General features: G+C 42.6%; 1 protein-coding gene across 1 annotated transcript in view; it reads right to left on the bottom strand.

The window, feature by feature from the left end:
• Positions 1 to 3,567: 3,567 nt before the first annotated feature.
• The window catches only part of C1QTNF9 (C1q and TNF related 9), a 189,186-nt gene continuing 170,677 nt past the window's right edge, over positions 3,568 to 22,076 (bottom strand). The window contains exon 5 of the mRNA XM_086933466.1: positions 3,568 to 4,431. Within this exon, the coding sequence (XP_086789592.1) occupies positions 3,659 to 4,431 (773 nt within the window). The 3' untranslated portion in view covers positions 3,568 to 3,658. The remainder of the gene's footprint in view (positions 4,432 to 22,076) is intronic.

Raw genomic sequence — 22,076 nt, 5'->3', positions numbered from 1 at the left:
TGAGTCAAGGTAAGGAGAGCTCCCTCTTGACGTCGCTGTAGTAAGTGTGTGATTTAAGAGATTTAGTCATTTGTAAATTAAGGTGCCTGAGAGGATGTATGTCTGCTGCCTCATTCTACATGGTGAGCAGATAGGTCTGCATCAGTATAACTTTCGCCGCTTTATACTATGTAATGCTAATCAGCCCCATCTCCTAAGTTTCATTCTGGAAATAACACTCAAACCAACACTTTGTGCAGTACAAAAACTGGAAAAGAATAGCCAAATAACCACACAATGGGTATTAAGACCAGTAAAAGATTAGATAACACATGCTGATGCCTACTAATAAGAAATCCCTAAATCTAAGACATAGTGAATTATAACTTTCAATAGATTACACTATACAATATATACAAAAAGGCTTATCAATCTGATTTCTTTCCATGATAGTTTAGTTCTTCTATCACCTTAATGGGATCATATATATTTCAATATCAAATGATTGAATGGAACAAAAATATTTATCATGCGTTAATATACAATATTATATGAATCAATTTAGCCCTGGATGGGCAAACGCTTCTTAACTTGTAGTTAATTATTTTGCTAAATGTTTGCATGAGTTCCATCGAAATTTATATCATGGTGCACAATATTGCCTTGAATAGGCAAATACTTTGATTTAATTTTTCTTAAGATACAACAAATAAACAATTCACAGATTTTACCCATAGTATTAATTCATTATCTTTCTTTCTCTCCTATTTCTTTTTCCTCCAACTATTTACAATATGTCACACTGCTACGGAATGTGTACCCACAACTCCTCTTCGTTATGAAGACCCTTAGAAGTTTTTGTCTGTAGTTCGATAATGTATTTTGATTCTAATTCTTAACTTTCTCATTCTATCGCCTCCCCTTTCTTCTTTGGGTATCGGGTCTAAGCAAAAGAACTTCAGGACATTTGGATTGCTTTTGTGTTTATCCTGAAAGTGGCGGGCCACCGGGTATGCTGGATCATGGTTTTTGATTGCCTGCATATGCTCTAGGGTTCTTTTTTTGGTGGGGTGAATTGTGCTTCCGATATATCGCATTTCGCACGGACAGGTAAGGCAATAAATTGTATATTCCAAGTTACAATTCAGTAGTTTGTTGATTCTACATTTAGTTCTTCTGCCTGGTATCACAATTTATTTGATTTTCTGGCTATTCTTGCACACCTTGCATCTCATACATGGAACAAAACGAGTCACCATATCTCTCTTCCTTTGCCCCTTGATGAAGTGGCTCCTGACTAGAAGGTCTTTTAATGCATGACTTCTTCTGTACATGATGAGTGGTGCTTTAGCAATTTGTGGACCCACAATGTTATCTGTTTTATGTATTTTCCAGTTCGTATGGAAAATACGATAGACTTCGGAAGAACTTGTGGTAAATTTGGTGATCATTCTTATCGATCCCTTGTCACCTTGTATCTCCCCTTTGTTATATTTCTTTTCTTTCTTATCCAGTAGGAGATTTTGTCTATGTCGGCAATCTGATTTTCTGACTGCCTCTCTTAATATCCCCTCTGTATATTCTCTTTCTTTGAATTTTTGAAGTGCTTGATCCCTTGATTTCAAAAATTCATTTTTTGAGGAGCAATTTCATTTGATCCTCAGTATTTCCCCATAGGGGACACTGCTGATCACACCTGTGTGCAGTGTGCTATTTCCTGCCGTAGGTTTACGATAGAGTGTTGTCTTCAATATAGACAAGCAGATCTACATTTGCCACCTGTATGTAGCTGATACCTTCAGTGAACTTCAAGTTAAGGTCATTGTCATAAAAGACTGCAATGTATATAGTTGCCTCTTCATATGTCCCCTTCCAAATAATTAAGAGGTAATCGATATATCGAGACCATAACGTTATCTTCTCCAGCCATTTCTCATTTTTACCAGACCAGGCCACATGTTTCACCCACCAGCCCATAAATACATTTGCGTAACTGGGGGCGAAGCACGTGCCCATGGCAGTCCCCTGTTGTTGATGGTAGAGTTCCCCTGAAAATAAGAAACTATTATTTTTCAGGCAAAAAGATATTAGCTCCATCAACATCTCATTGTGTTCACGATATTTCAAATTTCCCTTGTCGATGAAAAATTGCATTGCTGGCAGTCCTTTATCATGCAAAATGCTGGTATAAAGGCTCGTTATATCGAGAGTTATTAATAGCATGTCTGTCTCCCATTGGATATTTGTTACAACGAGCAAGAAATCTTTTGTGTCCTTATCATAAGAACTAAGTTCGTTCACAATGGGGTTTAAAAAGCAGTCAATGTAAAATGATGCATTTTCGAGAAGGCTTTTTTTTGAGGACACAATTGGCCTTCCAGGAGGATCAGTCAGATCCTTGTGAATTTTTGGAAGGTGATAGAAAGTCAGCAAATGTTAAAGGAGAACCTTAGTCCGTCTTTCCTTGGTAGGGTTAAAATATGTGGTCCACAAACCTTGGACTTTTCTTTGGTCTGCTGAGCCCCAAAACAGGAAAGCTGAAAAGTTCACCGGACAAGCCATGCTAGCAAAACAGTAAAACAAAAGAAAATTAAAGTAAATGGCTAAGATTACCCCCAAAGCGGCATGAGAAAATGAGTAAGGAATTGCTAATATAAACCCAATACTCAAACAGGTAGTGCATTATAGTCAATAGTTTTTTTATCACAGTGATTAACTCTTTTCATTTGAGAGAACAATTTCTTGGCCACTGTTCCTGCCAACACAATTGTCTATTGTCCACAAAGTAATGTCTGGCAACGTACCCCAGACCAAATAATAGGTGATTTCATTGCTCTACATCACAAAACGCTCCACCGTTTACTGGTCTGGAGGCTGCATCAGGATGAGGGATGACTATGACATTGGCTCATTTGATATTGCATTTGAAGTTATCATGAAGTTGTTATGGTGCAGCTATAAAACAAATCCCAATATGTGAACACTTTGTTAAAGCAAAATATATGTGCAATAATTATGCTGATATAAAGCCTCTGATTACCAGCATGTGCTTAACATGTGGTTGAGTACTTTGTTGGTTCCTGATGCTCATAAACAGCTGCAGCCTCATTTTGCTGCTGATAGATTCTGTCATGTACAGTTTGTCCAATCCCAGCCCTTTAAAGATGTATCCATCATCCTACTGGTTGCTTTTGGGAGGTACTAGAAAGTGGGCAGGAGTGGAAGTTGTGCCCCAGGCTTTCATTCCAGCGAATTCAAAGGAAAGGGGATGGAGTAGTGGATAACATTTTTACTATTGTACTATCTGAAGAGGTTGGGCCCAGAATGCCCTTCTAATGAGTTTGTTGAGGGTGTTTCCTAAACAATTCAGTTCTCACTTTCCTAGGAAATCCTAAAATTTGACATCACAGAAAGGGAACTGAGATGGAGTTTGAGGAGAGTGTAGTAACACATTAACAATAAAATTAAGCTGTCCATACTTTTATGCTAAGCATATTATGGCCTTTGAGGTTATAGGCCCTGTGACACAGAAAGCAGAGATTTCATTACTGTCAGTGATACATAAAGGAATTAACCAAAATGCAGTACGATAATAGGCAGCATTTTAATTGACCTGTGCAATTTAAACATGAAACAATAACGAAAGTCTGTTTTTGAGGATTTTTTATCCTTCATCAATTTATTGAAAGGAAAACAGAAGAAAGCCAGTGAAAGTTGTGTCATCATCCTGGTCTGCAAACAATCCGCTGAAAGCCTCTCCCCCAGATGTCTGCATCCACACCTCATCGTCAACTTGCAGCTGGAGCACTGCTCCACCCGATGCCTGGTCCTCAGAGCCCTGGTACTTATCCACAGTGTGGATTATTTTAATCCCATTCTTAACTAGAGCTACCCTTACATTTCTTGAATAAACTGTGATGTGATAGGTGAAATAATAGATCCCGGCAAACTCGCAGGTAAACTTTCCTGTTTCTTGACTGTAGTGACTTTGCCCATTATAGATCACTTTGTCAAACCTGATGGGAACATTTGCAGGTGGCAGCTTGGTAGCAATTGTGAGACCAACGGTGAAGGCACTTTTTGGTACTGTGGCGATGTCGCCTGTGTTACCCTTCTCCCCGGTATCCCCTTTAGTGCCTTTTTCACCCTGCAATCCAAGTGCGCCCTTTGGTCCAATATCTCCTGTATCCCCCTTCAGACCTTGAATACCAGTGGGACCCACAGGACCAGGCAGCCCAATGGCACCTGTGTAACCTATTTCACCCTTTGCTCCTTCAGGGCCGCGGTCTCCTGTGTCACCTTTCATGCCTTTACGTCCTTGTAGTCCTAGTTCTCCCTTTTGACCCTTGTGTCCCACTGGTCCGGGAATCCCTTGAGGCCCTAGTTTCCCTGGAAATCCTCGCAGTCCTTGTTCTCCTTTATTTCCTTTTTCTTCGACCTTGCCATCAGTCCCTTAATACAAAGAAATTACATGTATTTAAATCAGATTATTTTTCATATGACAATCTTTTGTTTCAGCCTTTCCACAACACTTCTCATGTGAAACTCTCAAGATAGTGTACTCGTAGCGAATCACAAACATCAAATCACCCGTGAAGAGGTGGATGGTAAAAAACAAAGGGGTATTGTTTATATACTGACATGTACTTCTCAATAAAAAATATACAAAAAAACAAAGGGGTTAATTATTGAGGTGTTTTCTTTGGTTCACAAAATTTTCCATAATTGCTTACCATTATAAAAGTCAACAGGTGCAGTGCAAAATCACACAGTGCTGTGTAAGAGTTCTCAGAGCAGCAATCTACCAGGGCTGGTTGGTGTTCCCAGTCCGGCCGTGAAAGCATGGATACCAATGGACCCGCACACAAGAAACACAATAGCCTAAACTTTAAATATCAGATGTTTTATTCGCATATACAATTTGCATGTTTTACAGGTTCATTATTATATTTTGGTTGTGTTGCTACTACTGCATTAATGGTTATATGGTTAGCTGTATGCAATGGTTTTAATTAACTATGCATATAAACATACATACTTAGTAAGTAACCCCCCCCCCTCTAAGATTGTAAGAAAAGCTGAAATCTTCCCTTTGCAACCCACTTTTTGTGGTGTTATGCACCATACTTACCTGTTCAGAAATACAAGGGATCCTTTGAAGCCTTTTCAATTAACTTCCATTCATAGCAACAGTGATGCAGTACACGTTTCTTGAAAATGCGTGCCAAGGCCCAAATAGGCCCAAATCTTACCAATTTGGGCCTACGCAGGGCAAATCTGTCACATTCGCCCACTCTTATGGGTGCCCCAAGCAGACCTAACCTCAATCACCCACAAGCAAAGAGAGATTTTAGTGATTCCCACCCCCTCAAGTTTTCTCTTTGCAGTACCACCTTAAATATGTTGTATGTCAGAATATCAAGGTTACAAATGTTAACCTGCAAAAATATCAACCACAGAATATCGGCTATGCCATCAAGGTAAGTATGGATATGTATGCATAGATTTATATCTATGTATAAATAAATATATATCTCCAATTACCGCTCCGGCAAATTTTGAAAAGGCCTTACAACTCCGCAATGCGCAGAAATGATACAAATAATTATGATTGAAATGTTTAAATGTATAAGAACTACAGAGTCCAGAATTCCCAGTATTGGGACAAACAGGAAGTTTGGAGATCACATGTTTCCTGGGGTTGAGGGTTTTTTTAAACAGTGTGTAATCACAGTAATAATTAACCGTGAACAAAGTAGACGGAGCTACCAAAACGCATTGGTTTATATCTGTGCTTTGAAGGAAAATAAAATTCTTGTCTAAAAAGTAACAGTGGCTGGAGTTGCGGCTCATTCGTTTTTTCCTTGGATAAAACGTTGTTGAAATTGGAAGCGGCTTGGTTCTACCGCAAGAGCCACGCACCACTATGCAGCGCCATAAGGGAAACAAGCATTTTCAATGCAATAGGTCTCGCATTAGGAAATTTTGAGCTATTGGTATTGTAAATGGCAATTTTTTTTATTTCTGTGTTGGTTTTGAAAATAGCTAAATTAATAGCTTTGTCATTTACAATGCCAATAGTTATAACTTTCGCAAATGTGACACCTATAGCATTTGTAATGCAATATGTGTTGTATTTACGTGACTTAGATGTATTGCTATTACAAATAACAATGGCTTTTAATTTTTTTAAATAGTTAATACTTAAATAAAAGTTATTGTAATTTATAATAGCAATATTTTAAACTTTTGTAAATTACTTTTGTGAAGATTGTGTTAAGTGTATTTTATTGTGACGAAAATCCAAGAACAGAAGTGAAATATTAACATCTTTTTGTGACATTTGTAATAAAGTTTGAGACATTGAGAGAACATATTTGAACCAGTTGTTGTTGAATGGTTGCACAGATTGATGCTGTAGTGCCCCTGAGTGGTGGTGCTGAGTGAGTGTGATAGATAGAGTGAGGGCGATAGATAGATAGAGTGAGGGCGATAGATAGAGTGAGGGCGATAGATAGAGAGAGTGAGGGCGATAGATAGATAGAGTGAGGGCGATAGATAGATAGAGTGAGGGCGATAGATAGATAGAGTGAGGGCGATAGATAGATAGAGTGAGGGCGATAGATAGATAGAGTGAGGGCGATAGATAGATAGAGTGAGGGCGATAGATAGATAGAGTGAGGACGATAGATAGATAGATAGAGTGAGGGCGATAGATAGAGTGAGGGCGATAGATAGATAGAGTGAGGATGATAGATAGAGTGAGGGCGAAAGATAGATAGAGTGAGGGCGATAGATAGATAGAGTGAGGGCGATAGATAGATAGAGTGAGGGCGATAGATAGCTAGTTAGATAGATAGAAAGAAAGTACCTATAAATAAACCCATCAAAAACATAAACACCTAATAAACAACAATGCCTGGTTATTGAAAAGGAATAGACCGAGATATTAGATTTGTGCAAATACAATAAACAGAAGCAAGACAGTGAAGGGGCAGGAGAGAGTGAGACGGAAATAGAGGAACAGTGGAGAGGCCGAGACAGTGAAGGGGCAGGAGAGAGAGAGACAGAAATAGAGGAAGAGTGGAGAGGCCAAGACAGTGAAGGGGCAGGTGAGAGTGACAGAAATCGAGGAAGAGTGGAGAGGCCAAGACAGTGAAGGGGCAGGAGAGAGTGAGACAGAAATAGAGGAAGAGTGGAGAGGTCAAGACAGTGAAGGGACAGGAGAGAGTGAGACGGAAACAGAGGAAGAGTGGAGAGGCCAAGACAGTGAAGGGGCAGGAGAGAGTGAGACAGAAATAGAGGAAAAGTGGAGAGGTCAAGACAGTGAAGGGGCAGGAGAGAGTGAGACAGAAATAGAGGAAAAGTGGAGAGGCCAAGACAGTGAAGGGGCAGGAGAGAGTGAGACGGAAACAGAGGAAGAGTGGAGATGCCAAGACAGGGAAGGGGCAGGAGAGAGTGAGACAGAAATAGAGGAAGAGTGGAGAGGCCAAGACAGTGAAGGGGCAGGAGAGAGTGAGGCGGAAACTGAGGTAGAGTGGAGAGGCCAAGACAGTGAAGGGGCAGGAGAGAGTGAGATGGAAACAGAGGAAGAGTGGAGAGGCCAAGACAGGGAAGGGGCAGGAGAAAGTGTGACAGAAATAGAGGAAGAGTGGAGAGGCCAAGACAGTGAAGGGTCAGGAGAGAGTGAGATGGAAACTGAGGAAGATTGGAGAGGCCAAGACAGTGAAGGGGCAGGAGAGAGTGAGGCGGAAACGGAGGGGCCAGCATCACTGACAATTAAGCAAGGAACTCAAAATATGATAGCATGCATGACCCACTTTGATACCCGTGGGGTGATAGTATTATTACTGCTAGTAATAACATGGTTTTATAAATAGCTTCACACTACACGTCTGCCGTTGCTAAGCACTGTAAATAACAGGTGTTTCTTTTGCTCACTGTAATCGTACTCCAGTGCAATCACTGAAGTGTAGTGGTTAGAGGAAATTTAATTAATTACGTTTCATTTTAGGTTGAGGCCTGGATTTAAGGGTATCATTGGCACAATAATTCCCTCTCCCCATAGGGCTGAGAGATGATTCATTTGGTTCTGCAATCCAATCAGCAGGTGGAGCTCAGCAAGATATTGCGAAATAAAGAAAGAATGTTTCTAGCAATGTGAGACAAGGCGCCCTATAAAAGAGAAGCATTCTTAGAGGTGAAGCCCTTGAACATGAGAGGGTTATTGGCGCCTTATAGTATAGATAAACAAGCCGTGAGCGTGCACACTCCCGAACTTCCGGTTTCGGGATGTGCACGCTCACGGCTGTTACTACTTCAGAAGATCTGCCTGTGTGTGGAATCCATGGGGTGTTTGCACTGTTCTTATCGATTTAAACCGCTTGACACGGATAGGCAAGCGTCTGGAACTTACCTCGCATCCACTTTTGACAAAACAATTACTTGAGCACGCTGAAGTTGAAAGCTGGAGCTGTTTGCACCAGGGGCGTAGCTAGAGCTTCTGGCGCCCGGGGCTATCCCTCAGATTGCCGCCCATGGTCAATAGCGGGAGGGGAAGGGGGGCAGCGGAAAAAAGGACATATTTGCTCTGGAGCCCCCAATGAAGTCAACTGGCTCTCAGCAGCCCTATTATCATAAGCCCTCTCTCGCCATTGGGCAAATGCTGGACACATTGTTGCAGTATTTGTGATACACCATAGGCCACGCTACGCAAAATTAACTTAAACACATTAATATTAACACCAATAAATGCGTACATGTCTTTACTGAATGTGGCTAATGTGCCTGTGTGTCAGATCACGCGCTAGGCTGGGCACTTACATTTTTGCTGCATCAAGAGCCTGCTGGTGGTGTCCGGCCGCCATAAACCAACTCGGACCCCGACCGCAGCAATGCAATGGCGGCCGCCCGGGGCATCATTTAGGCTGCCACTGTCGAGCAGGATGCTTCACCGGCATAGCTGCCAAGGTTCCAGATTAGCATGTGTGACATTTTTATAATTTCAGTGTAAATATGAGTGACATTTCAACAACTTTGAGTGACACATTCTCACAAGCAAAATCCAGAAATGAAGATGCAGGAATCATATCATATATGTACTGTAGCACATACACAGGTAAGAGCTGTCAGCATGACCACCAATCACAGAGAGAGTATCAAAGAGAGCAGCACCCGACAGAAAGTTAGTTAGTTTTGGTACCTGCAGGTCTGTGGACTGATACTGGGGAATAAAATATGTGCACTGTTTGTTTTAAATAGTTTCTTGTGCATGCATTTAGCAAGAATGACCTTTCAACTCTAATGCAGGTTACGATTATCAATGCCATAGTGCTTCAGGATTGTGAATGTAAAAGCAGAAGCGGTAATAAAATGTAATACAGATCTTGCTTTACACGAATTTATGAAACAGTCACCGTATTTGGGATTTCTATTCTGGGAAAACAGCAACCTTTCCCCTGCAAAGTAATAGGTTTGCACATGTTACTATGCACGTCACCGTATCATCTGAAGAAAAAATGATCTTACCATCAAATGCCTGCTGAAGAGTCCACTGTACACCTTCAGAAGCAGTAGATTGGTTCCGCGCTCGTAAGTATGATCTTAAACTATTTCTGGAGTTTCCTGCTGTATATTTGCAGGCAGACTCTGGTGTGCAGATGGCTGAAGGCAGGCTGTAGCCACCGCGGGTCGTGGCAATTCAAGTTGGCCTCCAGGCCGCGATGTCTGTGGCCTACAGCTGGCTGAAGGCTGCGTGAGGCTTGAGCCACGCAGGCCTTGGTAATTCAAGTTGGCCCCCAGGCCTACCTGCAGTGATAGCCCATAGCTGCCAAGGTTTCAGATTTGTACGAGTGACATTTTTATAATTTCAGGGTGATTATGAGTGACATTTCAACGACTATGAGTGACACTTTGTCCCGAGGAAAATCAAGCAAGAAAGTGGAAGGAAACATATAAATATCACGAATTCTCCCCATTTTAGCAAGGAGAAACTCTAAGCAGATCAAACTGCTGCAAAGCCACAGAAATGGAAGGGCACAAAAATTAAGTGTTAATACAAGTCAGCTGACGCGTGGACGCCGCCGCAGTCAGTCAGGCACTGAGCAGGCCTCAGGCTGACAGACACACGCACAGTCAGTCACAGCCAACAGCCAGTGTACTGTAGTGTATTATTTTGAAAAACTACCTTTAACCCATTAATATCCTAATTCGGCAACCCCGGCCGGCACACAACTACCTGCCTCGCACCACAGATGAGCTGCATATATTCAAATTAACAGTCTCAGTCAACAGAGCTGATAAGCGAATGCCGCAGATGGGCACCAGACATCATTGATTGGCATGCCTGAGGCTGACATACAGGTTACAGCCGGGAGCCAGAGCGCTATAATTATTTAAATAATAAAAGGAGTAGTAACGACTGAGTCTGCGCCATAAAAATAAATATTTATACCCTGGGCGGCGTAACGCTACCTGCTCGGCCCTCAGATCACACCACTAGCAGGCTGTCACATCGAGCTACACAAGGCTCTGCTGATTTAAGTGACGCAGTGGATCTGAAATTAATTTTTCTTTTGAATCGGACAGCCCACCACCAGAGAGAATCACTCACTTGAAGCTCAAAAATGCTTTGTCACGCAGCGCCTCGTCCTTGAAAACTATAGTTCAGCTGTGGGCAGGCAACTGCGCAAAACTGTTAATTAATAATATTTGTAATTTATGAACCACATTTAGCAGCAGAGTGAGAGTCGGATAATGAATATTGTTAGTGAAGACTTCACCAGCTACTAACTGTAGTAACAATTGCCTACCTCATACTGGGTCACTCGCAGGCCTGGGATCGAGTGCGGGCAGGATCTCATATTCCCGCACAATTATCGTCGATTTATTACCGGCGGTGATGGCAGTGAACAGCTGCTGGAAGGCTGTTCCTTGTCCTGGCCTCCATCACGGCAGGTCACCTGCACCAGACTGAGGTTGGGTTCGAGCAGCGAGGTCGGGAGAGCTACAGTGGCACTGCGCTCAGTGACTTCTTGATCCCAAGACGTTCAGGTCGCTGTACTGCCTTGACCGCTGTGCCATGATGCCATCCAGTCTTCGTCGACTCTTCCCATAAAGTATTTAATTCAGCAGGGGGCGGGGGGGCTGAAATAATATCAGCTGAGAGCACACGGCGGCCCAGGCCTATGCGAGCTGTTTCAGGAAGAGCTGCGAGCATCACGGCCGGGTGCTATATGATATCTGTAGAGCTCCGGGCGGCCCTGATCATTTGAAGCAACTCTTAAAGGGGCATACTACAAAGCGCTCAGGCCACGATATTATAATGGTGCGCTCCCTCCCTCCGGCCATGAAAACAGGCCTCCGTCCGGCCAGGATACAGTAGCCGGCCGCCTTTCGCTCTCTCACACTCCGCGCTCCAGTAGCAGGATGTGACGTCCCCTGTGTCGAGGTCACTGATGAATGCCCATGCTAATCTAGGCTATCCTTTAAAATTAAATATGCCAAAAATAACCCAGTGGCCTCTGGTACAGTAAGCCGTGAGCGTGCACACTCCCGAACTTCCGGTTTCGGGATGTGCACGCTCACGGCTGTCATGGGGCGGGACTTCCGTCTTTGCGAGAAGCCCGCGCCCATGGAGTGGATGGCCAGAGGACCGGTGGCGTCAGGAGTGGCGGCTGAAGCCACTGATGCGGTAAGTGGGGCTTGGCACGTGTGTGTGTGTGTGCGTGTCTGCGCGTGTGTGCGTGTGCGTGTGTGTGTGTGTGTGTGTGTGTGTGTGTGTGTGCTTCGTGAGTGTGAAAGTGGAGCAAGAGATGTGCGTATGCATGTACGTGCGCATTCACGTTCCTGAATCGCCGCTCGTGCACCCCTCTACGTCCCTTGAGGAGCAACTTGCTCACAATAGGTCGAGAGCTCGACCTAAAAAGGAACCATCTTGTTGGATTTAAACTATCCCGCTGGTGCTCACCGAGAACGAACAGCGCTGATTTGACAGAGGCACGAAGCGAGGAGGAAGCAGATCCACGCTACCCGGAGACTGGAACCGAGGTAAGAGCGTGTGGCTTCGTCAGTCGCAGTATTTGCCTCTCTGCGCCGCAATCAGCAAAAACAAAGCGAGGGCTCGGTTTAAAAGCCACTCGGTTAAGTTGTAATTTTACCCGAAAGAAACGCTGTGCCTAAAGGAGAACTGCTTGCAATAAACCTAGTCCCGACGCGGACTAAGCAACATAAAAAACACGGAAATGAACAGTGTTTTTGGGTAACAATTAACAGCCATTCAAACAGACAAACCAAAACTAAAACTGTAAATATAGAAAGCACAGATACAGAAATGGAGAAAAGAGAAGCCAAGAGAAAGGAACATTTAACAAACATGTTCGAAAAGGGTAACATGGAGAAAACACAGGATAAACAAAATACAGGCGGAAAAAATGACCCCAAAACCAAACTGAGACTATGGGAGAAGCTAAACAAAAAAGAAATAAATAAATCTTGGGAGATGATTGCTTTACGTAAATACTTGGAGGTGGAAAGAGTCCCAAGAGGACTCCGAATCATGTTGATGCCCAGCCAACAAGATGTGACCAATGACCTACTATGTGAATGGGGTGAATATATATTGAATTCATCTTTGGGATTAATTAAAATACTGGTCAAGCACTTTGAAATCGCCCTGGAAAAAGTAAAGGAACAATTAAAGGAAGTGGAAAAGGAATTGGAATTATTAAAACTAAATCCTGAAATTACGAAATTCAAGGAAGATCTGGAAAAACAAATTGACGAACACGAAGAAACCGTAAGACTAAGAAAGCATAACAAATTTGTAAGAGATGCTAATGACTACGCAGAGGGGCGAATATTTACATTTGCTCGGAAATTTGATCCTTTCAAACAACAAGCGAGTGCAACAGGAGTATCATCCACCAGTATGTCATCCCTAACTTCCAATGAACAGAGTGAAGAGGAATTAACAATGGACAAAGCAAAAAACATTTCCTTTCTTATAATATCGTGTCCTGACCACTGTATCTTGGAGTATCTCATTGCGCCTAGACACCTCAGGGTAGTGGTGCGCATTAAAAATTCCATAAATAAATAAATAAATAAAAAAAAAATTTTTAGGGGACATGCGCCTCGTTCTCCAGCAACGCCAGTGGGAACAAAACCAGGGGGCGCCAAGACAACAACGAGGAAGAGGAAGGGGCAGATCATGGCAACAGAGAAACAGAAATCCACAACCAGAAGAGGGTGGAGAAGAAAGCAGTTCAAGCGAAAGGATTGGTACCAAGACTCGAAGTATGAGACAGAAGAAGGACAAATAAAGGAAGAACTACAAGTGGTCAACTTATCTGAACGAGAAATAACACCAGCTGAAATTTCCCTACTAAAAAGAGGCATAAATGATTGCCCAACACAAAGAATGGACCTGACACAGACCAGGATAGACTTCTATTTGTACATACGGAAAATAAAACTGGCAAAATATTTCATGGATAGAAAAAACAAACCCAAGTTAATTCAAGACCTTCCTAAACCATCTTCCACACTAAGGGCTAAAGAAGCAGAGAGTTATTTAACACTACTAAATTTAAACTCAGAAGAAGGTGAAGAAATTCACCTAGACACTGCAATACAACAACTGGGGGCGGGAACCAGTACAAAAAAGGCAAAATCAAAGTTTTACTCACAGTTAACCCCCGGAAACAAGATTGATATCTTCCAAGAGGCAGTAACACAGGATTTGTACAAAATCACCAAAACCAACTGTAAAAACAATCTAACTCTACAGGAAAGAGAAGCCCTAACAGGTCTGATAAACGACAAAGAGATCGAAATCAAAATAGCGGACAAAGGAGGAAATGTGGTATTATGGGACAGAAACGCATATATCACAGAGGCAATGAATCAACTAACGAACCTCCTTTTTTATGAACAACTTCTAACAGACCCGATGGGGAAGTTCAAAAAAGAAATTGATCAAAAACGTGATAATTGGGAGACCAGGAAATTGATCGATTCGGAAGAAAAGAAATACTTGGTGGTGGATTTTCCTCGAACTGCAACAATGTATTTTCTACCGAAGATACATAAGGATCCTAAAAGACCACCAGGGAGGCCGATAGTCTCGGCGAAGGGCTCAATACTAGAACCAATGGCAAACTTCATCGATCACTTTCTAAATCCTCATGTCCAAAAACTGAAATCCTACATCAAGGATACGACTGATTTTTTATGTACCGTACAAAACCTGACCTGGCAAAACAATTATTTGTTGATAACAATGGACGTCATCGCCCTTTATACCAACATTGACAATGATTTAGGTTTGAAAGCATGCCACTATTACCTACAAGAACGCAATATCCATTATAAAGAACATAATGACATGCTAATGGATATGATTTCCCTATGCCTGACAAACAGCCTCTTCCAATTTGGAGACCAACTATATCGTCAGCGAAATGAAGCTGCAATGGGCTTTTCCTTCAGCCCAAGTTATGCGTGCATAGCTATGGGCTGGTGGGAGGAGGAGGTGGCATGGAACATCCAAAATAGACACTTCTCCCAACATATAGTGACCTGGAAAAGGTTCATTGATGATTTATTCATCATTTGGAATGGAAGTGAAGCAGAGTTCCAACAATACTTTGACATCCTGAACACAAGCACCCCATGTTTAAAATTTACCTACGAATTAAGCAAGAATCATGTAGTATTTCTAGACACGGAGGTGTACGTGAAAAACAATCGGATGAAAACAAATTTACATCGTAAAGCCACAGCAACAAATGCAACCCTGGAAGCAAGAAGCTTCCATCAACTTTCATTGATCTCCAGCATCCCCTACAGGGAATTCCTCCGTCTGAGACGGATTTGTAGTGAAGAGGAAGAGTGGAAAAAACATAGTGCGGGAACTATCAAACGATTCCAAAACAGAAAATATGGCAAAAAAATAATCAACACATGTTGGGGAAAAGCAAATGAAAAACAAAGATTGGATTGCCTTAAATCAAAGGATGAAGAGACTAAATCAGAAGAAGAACCAATAAGATTAATCCTGGATTACAGCTAAGAATCCAAAAGGATAACTCAGATTCTACGGAAAAATTGGAAGATCCTACAACTAGATCCCACTGTGGGACAAAGGATGGGAACTCACCCAATCATAACTTACAGAAGAGCTCGAAACCTAAAAGACCAGTTGGTCCACAGCCACTTTCAAAGTAAGAAGTCAAAAAATACATAGCTAAAAACAAAGGGATTCATAAAATGCTATAACTGTAAGGTGTGTGAGATCGCCAAACCCACAAAAGAATTAACAATGGCAAAAAAGAAAATCTGGAAAATAAAGGAACTTATTACATGCAAAAGTCAGTATACAATCTACATGATAGAGTGCCCATGTAAGTTGAAGTACATAGGGAGCACCGTATGTGAACTAAAAATAGGAATCTTGCAACATGTTCGTGCTACAGTCAACAAGGACAGAAACAACGCGGTAGCCAAACATATGGAGAGCCATCATGATGGAAATTGGAAACTTTTGAAGTTTTGGGGAATTGAAACAATGCCCCTTTCCGATCGAGGTGGCCATCGGGAAAAACTGTTGAAAAGAGTCACGGCATATCCTGAACTTTCGAACAATGACCCCCTTCAGCTTGAATCAGTCAGAGGAACTGTACATTCATTTGTAAACAAAATTAACACTAGACCTCTCTAATCCCATCACCTCTCCCTACACCCATATTTCACCCCTTTCTCTCCTTAGCCCACTGGAGGGCATTATTGACTCTAAGCTTCATGAATGCACAGCGAAACTGTATGAAAAAAATGAAAATAATTTTGTAAATACAGAACAACTAAACTTTAGAGTGGCAAACCCACTGGGGTATGACGTGGAATATCCCTTGATCATGCCTTGCACAGCTTTGAAATTTGCAAATAATCTTGTAAACAGCCCACTGGAGGGCATGATTAACTATGAGCAAAAACGAAGGCGCAGCGCAAAGTTATAATTAGAAGTGTGGGACTCTAAGAATATTAAGATATTAAAGCACTGGGGTAGCAATTTTGAAAAGGCCTTACAACTCCGCAATGCGCAGAAATGATGCAAATAATTATGATTGAAATGTTTAAATGTATAAGAACTACAGAGTCCAGAATTCCCAGTATTGGGACAAACAGGGAGTTTGGAGATCACATGTTTCCTGGGGTTGAGGGTGTTTTTAAACAGTGTGTAATCACAGTAATAATTAACCGTGAACTACCGAAACACGTTGGTTTATATCTGTGCTTTGAAGGAAAATAAAATTCTTGTCTAAAAAGGAACAGTGGCTGGAGTTGCGGCTCATTCATTTTTTCCATGGATAAAACGTTGAAATTGGAAGCGGCTTGGTTCTACTGCAGGAGCCACGCACCACTATGCAGCGCCATAAGGGAAAAAAGGAACCATCTTGTTGGATATATATATATATATATATATATATATATATATATATATATATATACTAGCAGCCCGTCCCGACGTTGTCCGGGTATGAATTGCTGACGGCCAGTAGTATATTGTTTTGTAGGATTTCGTTTTGATAGCATTTCTTGTCTGTGACAGGCCTGTGAAACCCTCCGATTCACAGTGCACTGCTGATGCACTTAAGAGTGCGCGTTCAATAGTGTGTGAACTCGAGTTTTCCTACTTTATTTTTCCTTGCAATATTATATGGCGCGAACTCGACAACATGGCATGAGCACAATTTACATTATAGAAGAACACATTCATTTGTGGTAGGCATGGGGGCACAAAGCGATTTGCCTGGAATCACAGATTATTGAGCTGATGCCGAGATTCGAACGTAGCTCCCCAGCTCTAAAGTTCGCAATTCTAGAACTTGTGGCGGGAGGTGTGTCTAAAAGTGTATGTCTGTGCTGGCCATCAATGAGAGAGACCTGTGCATTTTTCAAATGGGTGGTGAAAAAATATGAGTATGTTGCTGGAGATGTGGGCCGCCGTGCCACCAATGTACTTACCGGGGGAGGGTAAACACCCATTATTCCGCAACTTTCTTTCCGCATACCATCACTCCGCATACTTTCATTACGAACGTACCATGCCTCCGCAATGCCATTATAACGCATGGCATTACATTTTATATGCTTTTACCACGCATACATTTACAAAGAAATTTGTTGTAAATGCATGAATGGTAAAAGCATGTTTTTTAAAATGTTTTGATAAGGTAAGTATGGGTATAGGGGTATATGTTTTGGGATACTGAGGTATATGTTTTGGGGTGTTTGGGTATTTTAAGGGTTCAGATACAGTTTTGGGTTATGGGGTACAGGGGTAGTTTTAGGGTTTAGGGATAGGTATGGGTTTTGGGGTACAGGGGTATTATTAGGGTTCAGGGCTAGGTTTGGGTTTTGGGGTACAGGGGTATTTTAAGGGTTCATGGTTAGGTTTGGGTTTGGGGGTACGGGGTATTTTTAGGGTTCAGGGCTAGGTTTGGGTTTTGGGGTACAGGGGTATTTTAGGGTTCAGGGGTAGGTTTGGGTTTTGGGGTACAGGGTTATTTTTAGGGTTCAGGGGTAGGTTTGGGTTTTGGGGTACAGGGGTATTTTTAGGGTTCAGGGGTAGGTTTGGGTTTTGGGGTACAGGGGTATTTTAAGCGTTCAGGGCTAGGTTTGGGTTTTGGGGACAGGGGTATTTTAGCGTTCAGGGGTAGGTTTGGGTTTTAGGGTACAGTGGTATTTTTAGGGTTCAGGGCTAGGTTTGGGGTTTGGGGTACAGGGGTATTTTTAGGGTTCAGGGGTAGGTTTGGGTTTTGAGGTACAGGGGTATTTATAGGGTTCAGGGCTAAGTTTGGGTTTTGGGGTACAGGGGCATTTTTAGGGTTCAGGGCTAGGTTTGGGTTTTGGGGTACAGGGGTATTTTTAGGGTTATGGGGTAGGTTTGGCTTTTGGGGTAGAGGGGTATTTTAAGGGTTCAGGGCTAGTTTTGCGGAACAGGGGTATTTTAGCGTTCAGGGGTAGGTTTGGGTTTTGGGGTACAGTGGTATTTTTAGGGTTCAGGGCTAGGTTTGGGGTTTGGGGTTCAGGGGTATTTTTAGGGTTCAGGGGTAGGTTTGGGTTTTGAGGTACAGGGGTATTTATAGGGTTCAGGGCTAGGTTTGGGTTTTGGGGTACAGGGGTATTTTTAGGGTTTAGGGATAGGTTTGGGTTTTGGGGTACATGGTATATTTATAGGGTTAAGATGGGTTAGTGTTTAAGGGTGTTGGGGTATTTTAAGGAGTAAGGGTGGGTTATGATTATGGGGTGCAGGGGTATTTAAAGGGAGCAGGGTGGGATTAGTACACAATATGAGACATGGCATGAAGGGCGGAACATACCACACGCCCCCAGTGTTTGTCACGCCCCCCAGCACACGCCCACAGCACAACGCAGACACGCCCACAAGGACTACTTTGCTGCCACGGTTCTTTTACCTTTTAAATGTATATGGTGGGCGTCTGCGTAGCCTATGTCCTTCTGCTGCAACTGCTTTTTCCAACGCTGTATTGAGTGTTGTGATTGGTGCTGGGGTTCCTGAGATTACCCGCCTCAAAGGTTTGGGGTCTCTCTTTATTACATCATTGTACTTTCAATAATTGCTGTTCCTGATGATGTATCACCATGTTTCAAATTGTATACTATTCCTGTTATTGTGAACCTGCTCAATACCGTAATTCAAAACCCATGCCTAGTTAATGAACAATATATGACAACCTCAACTGGTGTATTTTATTGCCATAACATTTTCTTTAAAAAAAAAATTAATCCTATCCTCCACCCCTCTGCAACTTTAGTTTGTAGTCTGGGTGGATTGATACATTTGTATATTATGGAGAAGGTAATTATTAAAGGATAAGGGAGGATAGGACTGGGACAGACAACAAGTCCAGTCAGGTGTCGTAAGTGGTTTCTCTTTAGAGTGTTTTCAAATATAATAGTGTGAGTTTGTGTTCAGTATTTCTTTAATCATCATTAACATGAGCTTTAAATTGTTCCAATAAGTGTGCCCATTCCATGGAGATCGGCTTTCTGCAGAGCCCCCTGTACTCTTCACGCTGTAAAGCCTCCCTTTCTGCCGTGGCCCACCGTATAACTTCTTCCTCCCATGCACCCTGCCTTGGGTCTGAGTGAGACCTCCAGCTCCGAGTGAGCATTCTTTTGGCCAATATTAAAGAGAGGTCCATTTTGAGGAACTGAGGTATGCCTAATATAAGGCTTCGATAGAGGGCTCTATGGGACGTTCCGAGATGTGCGTTAGTCTTGTCATTTGTGCGCCCAATACCCTTGTATGGAGGGGCATGTCCAAAGCATATGTATCAGCCCTGCATCAGGTAAGAGGCAGCGGGGGCAGCCCAACGAGACACACGGGTACATTGCATGCAACCTATGTGGTGTGAGGTATGCCCTATGCATAATCAAGAGTTGGATACATCTGAATGTAGCATTACGGGATACCCGCTTGGGGTATTCTAGAATTTGTTCCCACTCTTTATCTGTTAGATCCCGTGCAAGATCCGCCTCCCATTTCTGCTGGAGTGTTACCAGCGAGACCTCCAAATGTGCCCTTAGACCCCGGTGTAGCCATCTCACCAAGTGACTTCCGTGTCCTATTACATGTAATGTTTGTACCAATTGGAATGTGAGGGGCTCTTGCTGCTCCACCAGCAGGTTCGTACGTATATAGTGTAATATGCTAGCTAGTGTCAAAAATAGTATTGCAGGTACGTCATTAAGGGCCCATCTGCAAACATGGCCCCAATTGTTGTAACTCCAGACTCTTCCCAGGGAGCCAGCCTGCCGGCTGATAAGATCCCTTGCAGGGTTGGTAAACTACGAAGAGGAACATTAGGAGCATACGGGAAAGGAGTTTTGGTATATTTCAGTGCTACTCTCCAATAGCATAATGCTGTCTGGAGAAGTGGGGGAATATCCGTCTGTCTTTTAGAGTGGGGGCAGAGCAGTGCTTGTAGCGTTCCATTTCGTAGTTGTGCACGTGTATACCCAATATCAAACAAGTTAAAGCCTGCCAACCAGTATGCCAACGACTGTAATTGACCCACTATGCAGTATGCTTTATAATCTGGGGCTCCCAAACCTCCTCGAGTCATGGACAGTTGCAGTTTAGAGAGGGCTATGCAATGGCGTCCCGTTCCCCACACCAGCTCAGTCAGTAAATCGTTTTAAAAATCCAAGCTGGTACCATCACTGGGAAATTAACAAATTGATATAGTAGTCTTGGCAGCATCACCATTTTAGCCACTGCCACTCGTCCTGTCGTCAGGGGCAATTTAATCCAAAAGGCAACCTGTGATTTTAGGGAGTTGATAGTGTGGACCAAATGTCAGTCCAGTATGTCAGGAGTCGTCCTATATATATATCTGGATTCCGAGGTATTTAAAGGTAACCGGTTCTACTGTGAGTTGTGCCAGGCCAAAGTTTAGTGTAGTTCCTAAATTCCCAATAGGCACTGCGCATTGGAATAATATACACTATAGATTTGACATAGGACTGAGGTCAGTATGTCTCTATCGAGTATACTAAACTTAATTGTGTGTGCCTGCTAACTCAGAGGTCACTAGACAACCGCATAAACATGACAACTTTGTTTCCCCTAGAATGGAAACTTACCTTCAGCTTTGTGGAAACAATAGATAACTATTTTACTCAGTCAACCATGCATGCTTCGTTTCTACAGAGTTGCATAAAAATAGAGAGACGGGCGTTTCAATAAAAGGTTTATGGAACAGCCTTCTTTCTCATGCAAGCGACGTGAACTGCTACAATCGTTAGACAGAATGCAAAGTATAATACGTACAGCGCAAACAGTAATATAAAATAATACTGTAATAGCATTGTCTGTTGCTATGACATGTAAAAACGCATACATAAATAACACAAGCTAAAATACTCAACTGGTGCTTCTAAAATACGCCTACCCCAGTGTACCTAACCTAGGTCTAGTACGAAGGAAGAAGTAGGTGTTTGTCTCTAGCATAGGTTTAGTTTTTGCCAAGAATTTGCCAAAGGTTTCTCTAGGTTCTAATCAGCTCCATGGATGACAGCTTCTGGTCAGTGCGTCTGCTGGAGAGTTGGCTTCCTTTAGCACTTGCTGTAGCGAGATGCGTCATGCAATTAGGTAGTCAAACTGCACCGTGCTGTGCTATAGCAAGTGAAGGTATATTTATACCTTGAAGGTATTTAGAAAGGCCAGCTTTGACGTAAAGTCAGGCATATGAACGTCATGAATGAACCCATAAGGAATAGTTGTTCATGCTAATAATGAGTTCTTGGAGAAATCAATATTCAAGCAAGGGAAAGTCCCTAACGGCTTAAGAGTCTGGTTTTCCAAGAAATTGTTGTGACGTAGATGAACGGATGGAAGTAGCCATTTTTATTTATAAAGTTTTTTATAGCGCCTGTATTTGGGCAGCATGGGCTATGCCTAAATAAGGAATGGATTTCTATGCCTATACGAGGGGAAGTGTGGCTCACTGGTTAGAGCAGGCAGACCCTGAAGCAGAGGTCAGACCGGGACCAGGACCAGGGTTCGATTCCCGATGCGGCAGGGTGTTGAGCTCAAATGTCCACGGACTCGATAATTCTCACTTCGGTGCCTGACCTAATCATGGGTTCACACTCTGCAACTCTGGGCATTAAGCTTGCTTAATCTCCACAACGGCCCCCGCAGCGGGATGCCTGGCTTTCACCTTGGGGATGCCCTGTAGGGGCTATCTCACAGGGAAAAACCAGGACGGGTTCCCAAGGCAAGCGCGGAGATACCCCTTCGGGGGTCGATTCTGGCGCTATATAAGAAACATAATAATAATAATAATAATAATAATGCGAATTGTACCTATATAAGGGCATGAATCTGGAAAAATCATTCGGAATCTAAAATCGAACACAACAAAAGGGCCAGACTGGCTGGTACCACTTAAAAGGAGTACAATACAGATTTTGAGGCACTTAACTGTAGCCCAGATATGGACCTGAATCAGTCCAGAAGCTCTGCCAATAGCTGCAAATCCGACTATATGTCCTTAAGCTACAAC

The sequence above is a fragment of the Lissotriton vulgaris genome, chromosome 8 (genome assembly GCF_964263255.1).
Source record: "Lissotriton vulgaris chromosome 8, aLisVul1.2, whole genome shotgun sequence".
In the NCBI taxonomy this organism is placed as follows: domain Eukaryota; kingdom Metazoa; phylum Chordata; class Amphibia; order Caudata; family Salamandridae; genus Lissotriton; species Lissotriton vulgaris.
The sequence above is the reverse complement of the archived record's forward strand: the minus strand, read 5'-3'. Positions and strand labels throughout refer to the sequence as shown.